General features: G+C 35.6%; 1 protein-coding gene across 4 annotated transcripts; it reads right to left on the bottom strand.

Annotated features, from left to right (window-relative positions):
* Positions 1–217: 217 nt before the first annotated feature.
* Positions 218–6,406, bottom strand: LOC132037825 (polycomb group protein FERTILIZATION-INDEPENDENT ENDOSPERM-like). Of its 4 annotated transcripts, XM_059428461.1 has the most exons (13): positions 4,986–6,400; positions 3,836–3,901; positions 3,614–3,736; positions 3,198–3,278; positions 2,928–3,020; positions 2,605–2,680; positions 1,772–1,851; positions 1,601–1,672; positions 1,270–1,326; positions 1,087–1,183; positions 734–797; positions 575–634; positions 218–491 (listed from the first exon to the last, which is right to left on the bottom strand). In XM_059428461.1, the coding sequence occupies exons 1-13, from the start codon at positions 5,196–5,198 to the stop codon at positions 428–430; spliced, it is 1,146 nt and encodes a 381-aa protein (XP_059284444.1). In that variant the 5' UTR covers positions 5,199–6,400; the 3' UTR covers positions 218–427. The 4 variants fall into 4 exon arrangements, 3 of the variants coding, with proteins under 3 accessions (XP_059284444.1, XP_059284442.1, XP_059284443.1); XM_059428459.1 differs by having other exon boundaries at positions 1,601–1,851; positions 4,986–6,401; XM_059428460.1 differs by lacking the exon at positions 2,928–3,020 and having other exon boundaries at positions 1,601–1,851; positions 4,986–6,401.
* Between the last annotated feature and the right edge of the window lie 5,663 nt (positions 6,407–12,069).

The following is a 12,069-nucleotide window of genomic DNA, read 5'->3' as shown; positions in this document are numbered from 1 at the left end:
AGAAATATTTTCACCAACCAAATATGAGAAAATTGAAAGATAATAATATACCCAAGAATCCCACAAGGCCTATGATGTAACGTACGCAAATCTTTTAACTCTATAGCTCTAGCATTGCGCTAATCCCAAAAGTGTTCACACACACCCTAAACCTAGCCCACTTATCAATGCATCCATCAGAGTGAAAAACTTGAAAAAAGTCTATCAGAAAAGAACGCCAATTCAAACAACAAACTAAGATTAGTACCACCAACTTAGCAACAATATCACAACAAACTAAGATTAGTATCAACTTAGCAACAATCTCAGACCCACTCAAGGCTACACTGAGTTTTTGACCACTACAAAAAGTTATATTACAGCATTATGTGCACCACTTATAATACAAGTTCATTCACTGGCACATCAAGCTAATCGCTGCTCAAACTCAAGAAGTTGCAACCACATCCCAGCGCCATATAGTCCCATCTTCACAGCAGCTAAGTATGGTGCTGAAGAATAAAGACACACTTGGTTAATGCAGAGATTGCAAAAACATAGACAAGAAGCAGTTAAAGTTATTTTGGATCTTAACCTTCCATCGAAAGACATGGCAGTCTGTCTAATCGGTAATTTAGATTGAACATGAGATAACCTGCAAAAGTTAAAGCACAAACACTTGAAATCCAAACCATTAAAATGAGGAGGATCAGAAACTAGGGAGCGACCGGAGCGTGCATGGACGGAGATCAACCTTGCAATCAGAGTTGGTGGGCTGGACTGTAGGTCCCAGACAAAGATCTTCCCTTCTCTATTTCCTGTTAGATAAAAGGTCAAAGGGTGAATTCAAGTTTGCTAGGAGAAACCAGGAAATGAATCGAAAAACTTTTCCTTTGTATTCTACTTGGGCTAATATTAGATAATCTCGATTGTCCTCTGGGTTACGAGTTACTTCATACCACTCTCAGCAACACCAGATGGTCTTACACAAGCAGTAACATTTGATTGGAAATTTGAGCATTATCCATTGATCAGCCCATTAATAGAATAAATGTTGAAAAAACTCGTTAAGCAACATACAAGATTTTGATTAACACTTAGAATTACCTATAGCTGCCGCTTTGTAGTAAAAATCACATGAAAACTTGATAAACCATATATCACACTCTGGGACAGGATACTTTTGGAGGATGTCAACGGTGCCCTAAACATAGAGCAATATACATTCAGAAATTTTCCTATTTAGAAAATAATTATCAAAAAGACAGTCCCAAACATGACTAGACTAACCTCTCCAGGAGACTGTTTCATCATTGGTTCCCACAGTACAATTTCATTCTCAACACTCTTGAGTATTTCCAACAAAATTTGAAAATCAGTACAGGTAAAATATGAGAAGACCATCTGTGGTCAAGAAAGAAAAGCTATCCTTTGCTTTTCCAGAGGTTCCCAGCTTATTCTGATTTCCCCCCTCTGAATACAGAATAGTAAATATCTCCCCAGAAAGGAAGCTAATTCCGACCAACAATTCATAGAGCAGAACCTTTTTTTTGATTGGTTCATATTGCAGAACAGTTGGAAAAAAGAAATAACACAGTAGTAAGCAAGTCAATCCATTCACCTTGGACAAGATAAAATCACCAAGCCATCGGTTACAGTCAATGTAATTGTTATGGACTGAAGCTATGAATATCTGAAAGGATAAAAAGGAGGTTACAGCAAGAAAAAAATCTCCAACCGAAGTTTCACAAGGAAAAAGACGGAAGGAAAGAAGCAACAAGAAAATACTCACTGGAAACTGAACATATTTTGTAGGGAACTTGGAAGGAAGATCCGTCCAAGTAAATGATTTCTCTACATATGTCCAGAACTCTGCAGCACAAACAGAAATGTCAGCTCTTTTTTTTTTTTTTTTTTTTTTTTTTTTTTTTTTTTTTTTTTGAGAAGGTAACATATAGTGTCAGCTCAAATTGATGTTACTTCATTTTATTTTTTCGAACTTGTGTAACCACAGAGCACCAATGGAATAGATGATGCAATACAAATCTGATCGACAGCTAACTCTTCATCCTCCTACCAGGAACAACAGTAAAGTTTTGCTGATAGGTATGACTATAAATGGGGTAGTAAAGTAGTCTAGCTAACGAGCATTGTCAGCACCAGAATATGTAAATGTTCAGAATAACTGCAGGCTGACCCATATTTCCTTCTAGATAGTTGGTGCATTTATAACTACAATCAGATCTTTGAAATTATCGACATAATTTTTACACTAGTAACCGGAGACAAAGATATCCTCATAGAAATATCTGCTAATAAATAAATGTTTTCCATAACTGTACATTGGGTGCGAGTCATTAGTTTAACATGTCCAGGCAATCGTGTCAGGTTCAGGGTATAGAGGTGACGAGTCCGAAAAGGTATAGGCATACAGTAAGCACAACATTAACATCAACCAAAAGGTTCCGGAGAAGCCTTGAGAACATAACCAATCATAAGTAGCTCCTCTAGAGATCACCCTTTTTTCTCTTTATCAAAGTTTTAGGAGGTGATGATGATACTTAGTTGTATATCATATGTCATTTCAACAATATATGTGAAACTGAAAAGGGTTACAGAGTTTACCTTTCATTGACCAGATCTTAACAGTCTTATCCATTCCACAGCTAACAATGCGATATATATCAGAAGGATGGAAGTCCTACAACCATCACAAACCAGCTGATAATCTCAGAATCCTAATTCCCAGTATTTTTTTGAAACTGGTAACACATTTCATAAATAACAGTACAGAGGCTGTACTAACAGAGCAAATGCATCCCCAGATTTGCAAAATAATAGACCCCCCTAATCCTAGTTCCCAGTATTGTTGACAACAGATGTGAAAGACACTACTTTGCCACCACCTCCATCCTTGGAGTGGTACTGCAGTTAACAGAGTAACTTACCAGACTGAGTACTTCATTTCGATGACCCCCAGCACCAGCAAATATCAAAATGCATATTCCAGTATGAACATTCCACAAGCGAACAGATTCATCCTGGAATAGTCTTGATGATTAGAATATACCGTGTGAAACAATTGCAAAATCGATTGATACTCCACATATATCTTGCAACAGTGCAAATATTTCTTCCCATTTAAGAGGAAAATACAATTTTCCTTTTGGAGGAAGGGTTAAGACAGAAAGAAAGAGAAGGATACTTAAGGAACATACTTTGCTGGCAGAAACTACAAGAGATGGTTTCAAGGCTTGAGTCCTAATTTCGTTTATTGAGTCTCCATGCCCAACAAAGCTCTGTTCAATCATAAACAAGTAGATTAACAAAGGTGAATAGACATATGCTATTAAGTTAACATGTAACTAGTTTCAAGAGCACCTTTATCTTTCAAGTTTGTATTGTTAATACAACTTAACATGGAACGAACCATGACGGAAAACTTAAACTTTTCATATCATGATGAATAACATGGATCGGATCACGGAAGCAAGGAAATACTTTAGTAGTCAGATAAAGATTAATCAGATGGATGTTACAAACTCATTTGCAGATATTCATTTTTTATAACTAAAGAAGCAGCTACTTTTGTTTAACCATGTAAAATGCGAATGAAAGATTTCATGTACAAGACCTTGTGTATCTTCTCATTGCCAGCATCAATAACACGGAGAATTCCATTTATTCCTCCAGCCACTATCAATGAACTCCCATCAATATTGCAGGCCCAGCTTACAGTGTAAAAGGATTCATCTTTCTGATTTACATAGCACATGGAAAAGGCCAAAAGCTTCAAGTATATGAGATGACATATGTAAAGTACAAATGCAACAACTTAGTACTTGCAACTTCTTACATCTTCATCAATATAAGACTGCAGCACAGCAATAGCACCGCCTTCAAGACATTGGTATACAGTAACCTGACAAACCAACAAAAAATGAATAATTTATGAGTCTGTGCTATCACAATCAGTATAAAGTAGAAATGTATACTGAAGCTAGCCTCTGGTTCTTCTGTTATTGTTATCTTCTTTCAGTTCCGTATTTTTGAACAACTCTCAGATGACATATATAGACCAAGAAAAGACACCTCATTTACAAGAGCACGTACGTATCCAAATTCTGAATTTATCTTAAGCAATAAAAATTTACCATCATGCATAATTCTCAGATTTGATAAGAAATAAAACAAGGTGTATAATAGCATAACTCCACAATGTTAGAGTACAGGATTTACAGTTTATACCCAATTCTGAAAATCATTATCTTTGGCATGGACTGTTTATAATATTAAGGTAAATCAATAGGGAATTATTATCAATCTATTAAACATGTGGCACTCTGCAAGTGTGGAGAAAAAACTGTCGACCATTACAGCATATAAGCTAAGTTTGAAGAAAGCTGGCCCACCCATCCTAAGTACATAATGACATTTTAGTTTGTGATGCATCAATGAATCTACCAAGATAAGCATAAGAGAAATTGTAGGAAACAAAGGGGTCCTTGAACCATCAACATTAAAGCAACTTGCAAGTCCATTTTTGGCACAGTTCCATCTGAAATGAGCAACAGGTGAGCTGATATCGACGGTGAGGCATTAAAACAAATAGAAAGACCAGGATGGAAAAAAAATGATGCTTTCTACCTAAATAGTACATCTTTCTGTGTACATTCACCAAGTACAAGTAGTAGTAAATGAGAAAATTGCATGTGTTCTGTACTTCTCAGCCCTAACTGAAAAGCAGAACGCAAAACACATCCTAAAAGAATGAAAATAGTTTAAACGATTGTTCTAATTCATGAAGCCAAGCACAACAACAACAGCAAGCTTCAACCTCAAACTACTGGGTCGGATATATTTGTACCCGTTAACCGTTTCATTTAAGAACTCAATAATTTTACTAGCGATACGTCCGAAGGTAACACAAATCTCTAACCAAACCAAAAATCAGTATAATTTTACCAATCCCCTAAAGGAAAAAGAAGGAGAAGGAGATTAAATACTCGATTTCCGCCGACAGCAGCAAAGAGATTGAAGAAGCGAGAGTCGATGAAGTTGAAGACAATCACGTATAATGGGCACTTGCCTTCTTTTTCATCGTTGTTCTTCTTGTGCTTGTTGCGTTCTTGCATTTTGTAAGTCATTCTGTACTTCGTTTGGTTTGACAGCGTTAACGATCCCACCACTGGCTCACACCCTATAGGTATTTTCGACATTGCTCTCTGCTTACTCTGGCGCGGCAGGTTAGAGAGGACACAAAAACTGAAAAGACGGCGTTTTTGTCACTCCTTCTATACTCCCCTCCCCCCGCCCAAAAAAAAAAAACAAATTATTCTCCTTTTTTCCTTTTTCGCCAAATTTTCGGTATTTAGATTATATGCTTGGTTTTGCAATAATTTTTGTAAGGCAATCTAATAAATTTATAATTTTGATGAAAAAGAATCATTTAGTAATCATTTTTGTGTAAATGAGACTAATTAATCTGAACTGATTAATTAATTAACTATAATATGTCCAGATTGAGTCGAAGGTCTATAGGAAACAGCTTCTCTACCTTCACAAGGTAGGAGTAAGAGCTTCATTCCTTCGTGCCAAACTAGGATATGCAGTAGAACAATGGATGATCTGTTCTTTTTTTTTTTTTTTCCAAAAAAATCATCTCGGACAAATTACTGGCATTATTATTACTGATCGATAAAATCCATATCTGTAAAATAAAGAAAGCGGGAAATTCTTTAATGGTAAAAACGCTTGATTCTCAAGTACACCACCCTCCCCAGACCCCACTTGTGGGATTACGCTGGGTATGTTGTTATTGTATCACATATCTAGATTATCAGTAACACTTGTGGAATGGAAACCACGGCAAATCCTTAAAGGATAAAATTTTTAAAATTCCATAGTAATTCATGAAGCCGACAAGCACAAGAACAGCAATACAGATGCTTCAACCTCAAACTAGTAAGAGTATATGCTCAAATCAGACTCATATTTTCTGTACTTCTCAGCCCTAACTGAAAAGCAGAACGCGAAACATATCCTAAAAGAATGACAAATTTTAAACTTGCAGACTAATTCATGAAGCCAACAAGCACAAAAACAACAACAACAGCAATGCTTCAACCTCAAAGTAATATAGTATATGCTCAAATCAGACTCATCAATTCTTGTACTTGTCAGCCCTAAACGAAAAGCAGAACTCAAGACAAATACTAAAAGAATGAAACTTTATACAAATTCATGAAGCCAACAAACACAAGAACAACAACAAGAAGAGCAAACCCTTCAACCTCAAACAACTGGGTCGGCCATACCCCGACCCGTTAACCCGTTTCATTCCAAAAAAACAAAACCAAGAATTGGTATTAAAAAAACGTACGGCTCAACAGAACCAAAAAAAAAAGATTTTAACAGAACCCCAAAAGAAAAATAACAAGGAGGAGATTAAATACTCAATTTCCGCCAAGGGTAGCAAAGTAGTTAGAGTGGATGAAGTTGAAAACAACGGCATATAACGGCCGTTTGACTTCGTGGATTTGTTAGTCACTCTGTACTCCTTTGTTAACGATCCGTCAAAGGAAAAAAAGAGTACAGAATGACTAACAAAATCCAAGAAGACAAACACCATTGCTCTCTGAGAACTGTATCCAGCGTAGCCCTTATTATATCCCTCCTTCACTTATTCTCTTTGGTTTCTCACTGGGTGTTTGGATTTAGAGAAAACCATCATAATGGTCCTGTGTGTATGGGGCTGTACTATTTGAGTCCCCTTCCAGTATAACATGTACGGGTGGGCATTCAGGCCAGCGGATTGGATATGAAATTTTGGTTTGGATATTCGGTTTTTGAATTAAAAAATTACAATCCAAATTCAACTCAAATAAGTTCAGATTGGATTGGATATTTTAAGTTCGGTTTCGGATTATTCAGTTTGGATATTTCGGATTTGACTCTTGAGACTTAAGGCAAACTTACTTGGAACGAAAGTTATGTGTTAGTTCCACAGAGCTAAATCTAAATCTTAATTACTTAGTAAAAAAAAGCCTTCCAGTTCAAATTAGGATTAACAAATTCAAGTCATGTCCAACATAGTAAATCCATACCAAATAAAAGTATTCTGTAAAAGTGAAAATGAACAAAATAAAATATAAGTAGTCATTTGGAAAAATAATAAAGAACTATGCCGTGGGTGACACTAACGTGAGACTTTTGAGACTTGAGAAGTAAGAAAACCATATATTATATTTGATTTAGTACAGAATTGTATATTGGATTTAATATTTTAATGGGTAGGGCATGGTCTTAATCTATTGGACCTTTAGAAACTATACTTATTAGTATTGGGCACATATGATGTACGTAGGGCTAGATAAAAGGTATAAAAATTTCGGATTTTCGGATATCCAAAAATCCATAGTACTAAATCCATATCCAATCCGAAATCCATAAATTTTAAAAATAAAATCCGAAGCCCAATCCATAATCCAAATATCCAAACCAAATATTTAAAAAGTTCAGATTTCGGATTGGCCCAAAAGCGTGCCCACCCCTAAAAACATGTAGCCGAAATACAAAGTAATCATTTTAGGGGTCGTTTGGTGCATGGTATAAGCTGGGATATCCCAGTACTAATTTTTTGTACCATGTTTGGTAGAAGGTATAAATTTATCCTGGGATAAATTTATACCTTGTACCAAACATGATACAAAATGCATCCCATGGTATAAGCTGGGATATCCCTTCCTATTCCACTTATCCCGGGATTATTTTATCCCATCTCCTAGATGAGATAAAATAGTCCCAACATATGGGATAAATTAGTCCCGAAATTATAATTCCGGGATAATTTTGGCTACCTACCAAACGACCACAGTTCTTTATATATATATATATATATATATATATATATAGTCTTTGAACTTCACTAGCCTCACCTTTACCACTTTGAACCATCCATTTAATTGTGTATGTGGGTTCCAAGTAAATAATATCTATTTTTATGTGCTGAATTTTCCAGTACAAATACGGGATCTACGCAAAAACTATCGGATTCATCCGAATTTCCCTTTAACACTGTAGCTTCGCCCCTTCTTTGATGTATAAAAAGAAATCGATCTTTTTAATCCTTATATATACCATGTAATCGAAATAGTTTAGTTGATAAGGTGATCATTTTAATACTAAATCTTAAAAAGTGAAAATAAAACAAATATGTTAAGTTTAACCAGCTACTCACGCGAGGGAAGCAAAACCTACCCTTTTCCTCCCGCCGCCATCACATACGCTTGCAACAATAGCATATGCATTTTTTTTTGCTTTTCTTTTAACATAATTTTCGTTCTTGCAACAACAAATACAATTGGGTTATGGTTTCAAAGCCAAAACACATACAATGATTATTCGTACAAGAGTTTGCAGTAAAGATAGCACAAGTTGAGGCCTTTCTTCTCGTCATATAAGATTTGGTTATGGCCGAAAGGTTTCACTCCATTTTTAATGTTTTTATACAACTCACGTGAGTTGCTGGTTAAATTTAAAAGGATTTTGTTATTTGCACTTTATTTTTAAGGCTTAGTAAAATGATTACTTTTTCGTACATTAAAGATTATTTCGATTACGGAGTATATATGATGGACTAAACTGATCAAATTTTTTATACATTAATGACTATTTTGATTACGTTATATGTATAAAGGAGTAGTCCAACCTTCATATATTAAGACCAACTTATTGCTTTCTCGTCAAATTTATGTATGGGCCCTATTAATTTTGAATTCACCTCAAAAAATCTAATAATCCTTGTTGATTTTTTAGTTGGGTTTGGACGTGAGTTGGTTGATATTTGATAAAGAAAAGCACATTAAGTTTCAAAAACGTATTTAAGATTTGAAATTTGATTTTAATATAAAAATACGATTAAGATTTGGGGAAATTTCATAAAAGTACAACTTAGAATAGTACAAAAATGGCCCTCTACTTCTGGAAAAGGGTTGAATGCCCCTCCCGTCATTAAAGTTTTCAAATATACCCCTGTCTTAAAGGAAATCCCCAACATAACCCGATTTCATTTTTAAACCCGCTAATTTAAACCCAACCCAACTAAATAAAAAACTCATAAGGGTTACCCACTCCTGTGCCTAGTGGCTCCAGATGTAAGACTCGGGAACAAGTTGATTGCGTATGGATTTTTTATGTAGTTGGGCCCGCTGAGTTTAAATGGAATGAGTTTAATAATGAAATAGGGTTATTTTGAGAGATTTGGGGATTTCCGTTAAGATAGGGGTAAATTTGAAAACTTTAATGTCGGGAAGGGTATTTTTGACCCCAATTTATAACAGAGGATATTTTTAGCCCTTTTCCCAAAGTAGAGGCCATTTTTGACAATTTTTTAGCCTTACAAAATATAACCCAAATGACCAAAACTCAGATTTGTTCAGCAAATCTACACATTTCGCCATCTCTGTACAAAGTTTCCTTCTCTCCCATTTCACCTACGCTCATACCAGTAATTTGATGATTTTTTTTCTTATTTTCGTTTTTTCATTCCTAAATTAGATCGCTTTTTTTTGTTTCATTATTTTTATTTCTCATACTTATTTGTTCTGTAATTCACCAAAAAGTTAAAAAATACTATTTTCTTGAACTTAAAAAACTCATATACGTTCTTATACACAATTATACACTAAATATTGTATAGATGCACTCTTATACACTGGTGTATATATACAATTATACAATATTATACAGAGTTATACACAATTATACATACTTATACATAATTATACTAATTTGTACACTTACATACTTATACAAATTTGTACACCTGTATATATAATGTTTAATCAATGTATCTACATTGTATATGTGTGTATAAACATGGATTATTGACATTTACGCTAGAAAACACCTTTTATCCACCATTAAATCTCCTTCAATACCAAATTCACCGCACCCCAAAAGAAGAAGAACAAGATGTCATAAATCCACAAATTGTTTTCAATTTAAATCTAAAATCTGAAAGTTCATCAAAAAATTATTTGTCACGCCCCGAACCATGGCCTAGGCGTAACACGGCACTCGATGCCTAATTGCATGTGACTGAGCGAACCCATAGGCTGGTTGAATCAACATGTGATATCAAACATGCAATAATAAGGAAATAAGACTAACATATGCTGATCTACTAAAAGTTTGACTAAAAATATATTAAATGCAGAAGTACTGGTTTAAGTCCGAACATCTGAATAAACAGCCAATAAGGCTAATACATAAAAGACTGCTAATATCTGACTGACTGAACTATGTCTATGAAGCCTCTATAGAAATACTGAAAGAGTAATTGTCTAATAAGCTATAATGACCGGATAGCTAACAACGCCCCGAAAGAAACTGGGGCTCACCAATAGCTAATACACCATAAGTCTAGCTAATTTAATCGTCGATACGTATATCGTTGCTGCGTCTCGCTTGCAATGAAAGGGACATCGGCACATTTGAATTATCTTGGTATGTAAAGCAAGCGAAAGAAGAAATATAAATGCCGAAATTGAACTAAACGGGAAGGCAAGAATCGAAGTACTCCGCATTACGAATGAAGAATCACACATCAGCGTCAGAATATAAGCGTGGCCTAGGTGTAACACCTCGTAAAATCTGTACTAAACCATATTAATGACTCAGGAGGTTAGAAACCCAAGAAGGAGAGTGTTGGAATAGAAAATATATTTTAGTTCGGAAAACCCAGCATTACGCTTCAAGGGACGAACCGTAACATATGTTACGGACCGTCGTTCATACCGTAACGGGTATGGCTTCAAAAAATCACTGTCTCGTAACTTGGACCAAAGGACGGTTCATCGTTACGGACCGTAACACGAGATACGGTTCGTATCTCGTGTACGTAACCTAACCTCAAAACTTAGACCCTCTCTGGAATTTTGACACGTGTTACGGTCCAGTGTTACGGACCATAACACATGTTACGGTCCAGTGTTACAGACCATAACATGCATTACGGACCGTAACACGGTCCTTAACAGTGCCGCGACTGAGACAATAAAAAGATGGGCATTCAGTTTTATTTCATAAGTCTCATTACTCTCAAGCCCTAATACGAAAGTTCTCTCCTCTCAACTTCTCTAAGCATCAAGGTAAGCTCCTTAAGACCATCCTAAGTGAATTCCATCAATTTCCCCTGAATTCTAAGTAGGAATTTCATGTTCTTAACATAAGGTTTTCAAGAAAACCCAATTAAAGGGATTCAAGACTAGGCTTTGGGATTCTTATTCAAAGTTCATATTTTCGTTACAAGTTTGGAGCATTACCAGGTATGTAGAGTTTCTATCTACGTGTGGGAACATTATTGTTCTTCCCCACGCCCTTCTTCTATAAATTATGAAGTTATACGAAAACTAGGGTTTTGACCATGATCATGATAACCCTAGGCCCACGTCCCATGATTATAATATGTATGAAATTGTTTGTAATTCTTCATTAAAGTTCTTGATAATTCCTTATGGTTATTGAGAATCTGTCCTAATCTATGAAAACCCATGCTTTGCATCCTATGGGTTCTTACATGCAAGTTATGACTATTATGATATTTTCAGGAAATATACTACATGTTTTACAAGTTTTCATGCGATTATATTATATAATTACTCTCATGCCATGATACAAGATACATGTCACGCCCCGAACCATGGCCTGGGCGTAACACGACACTCGGTGCCTGACTGCATGTGACCGAACGAACCACATGGCTTGCTGAATCATCATGAGGCATACATGAGCGGAAATATAACGTAAAGTGCATGATGAGCTTTTATAAAACATAATAAGTCATAATATTAAACATAAGTACTTGATTAATTCATGAATGCGGGCAATATCATAAATGAGCCAAACCGGCTAACCAACTCTGGAAGTCTAACATGACACTTGTCTTGTCTATGAAAACCTCTAATGAGTCCGAAACACGTAACATACTTACACTTGGGACAAGGCCCCCCAAAGATACCTTTAGATGCAAAACTAAATAAAGAAAGACAATGCCTAAACCCCGAATGAGATGGGGCTCGCCATAAG

The sequence above is a fragment of the Lycium ferocissimum genome, chromosome 11, assembly GCF_029784015.1.
Source record: "Lycium ferocissimum isolate CSIRO_LF1 chromosome 11, AGI_CSIRO_Lferr_CH_V1, whole genome shotgun sequence".
Classification (NCBI taxonomy): Eukaryota; Viridiplantae; Streptophyta; class Magnoliopsida; order Solanales; family Solanaceae; genus Lycium; species Lycium ferocissimum.
This window is presented reverse-complemented; position numbering and strand designations above follow the sequence as displayed.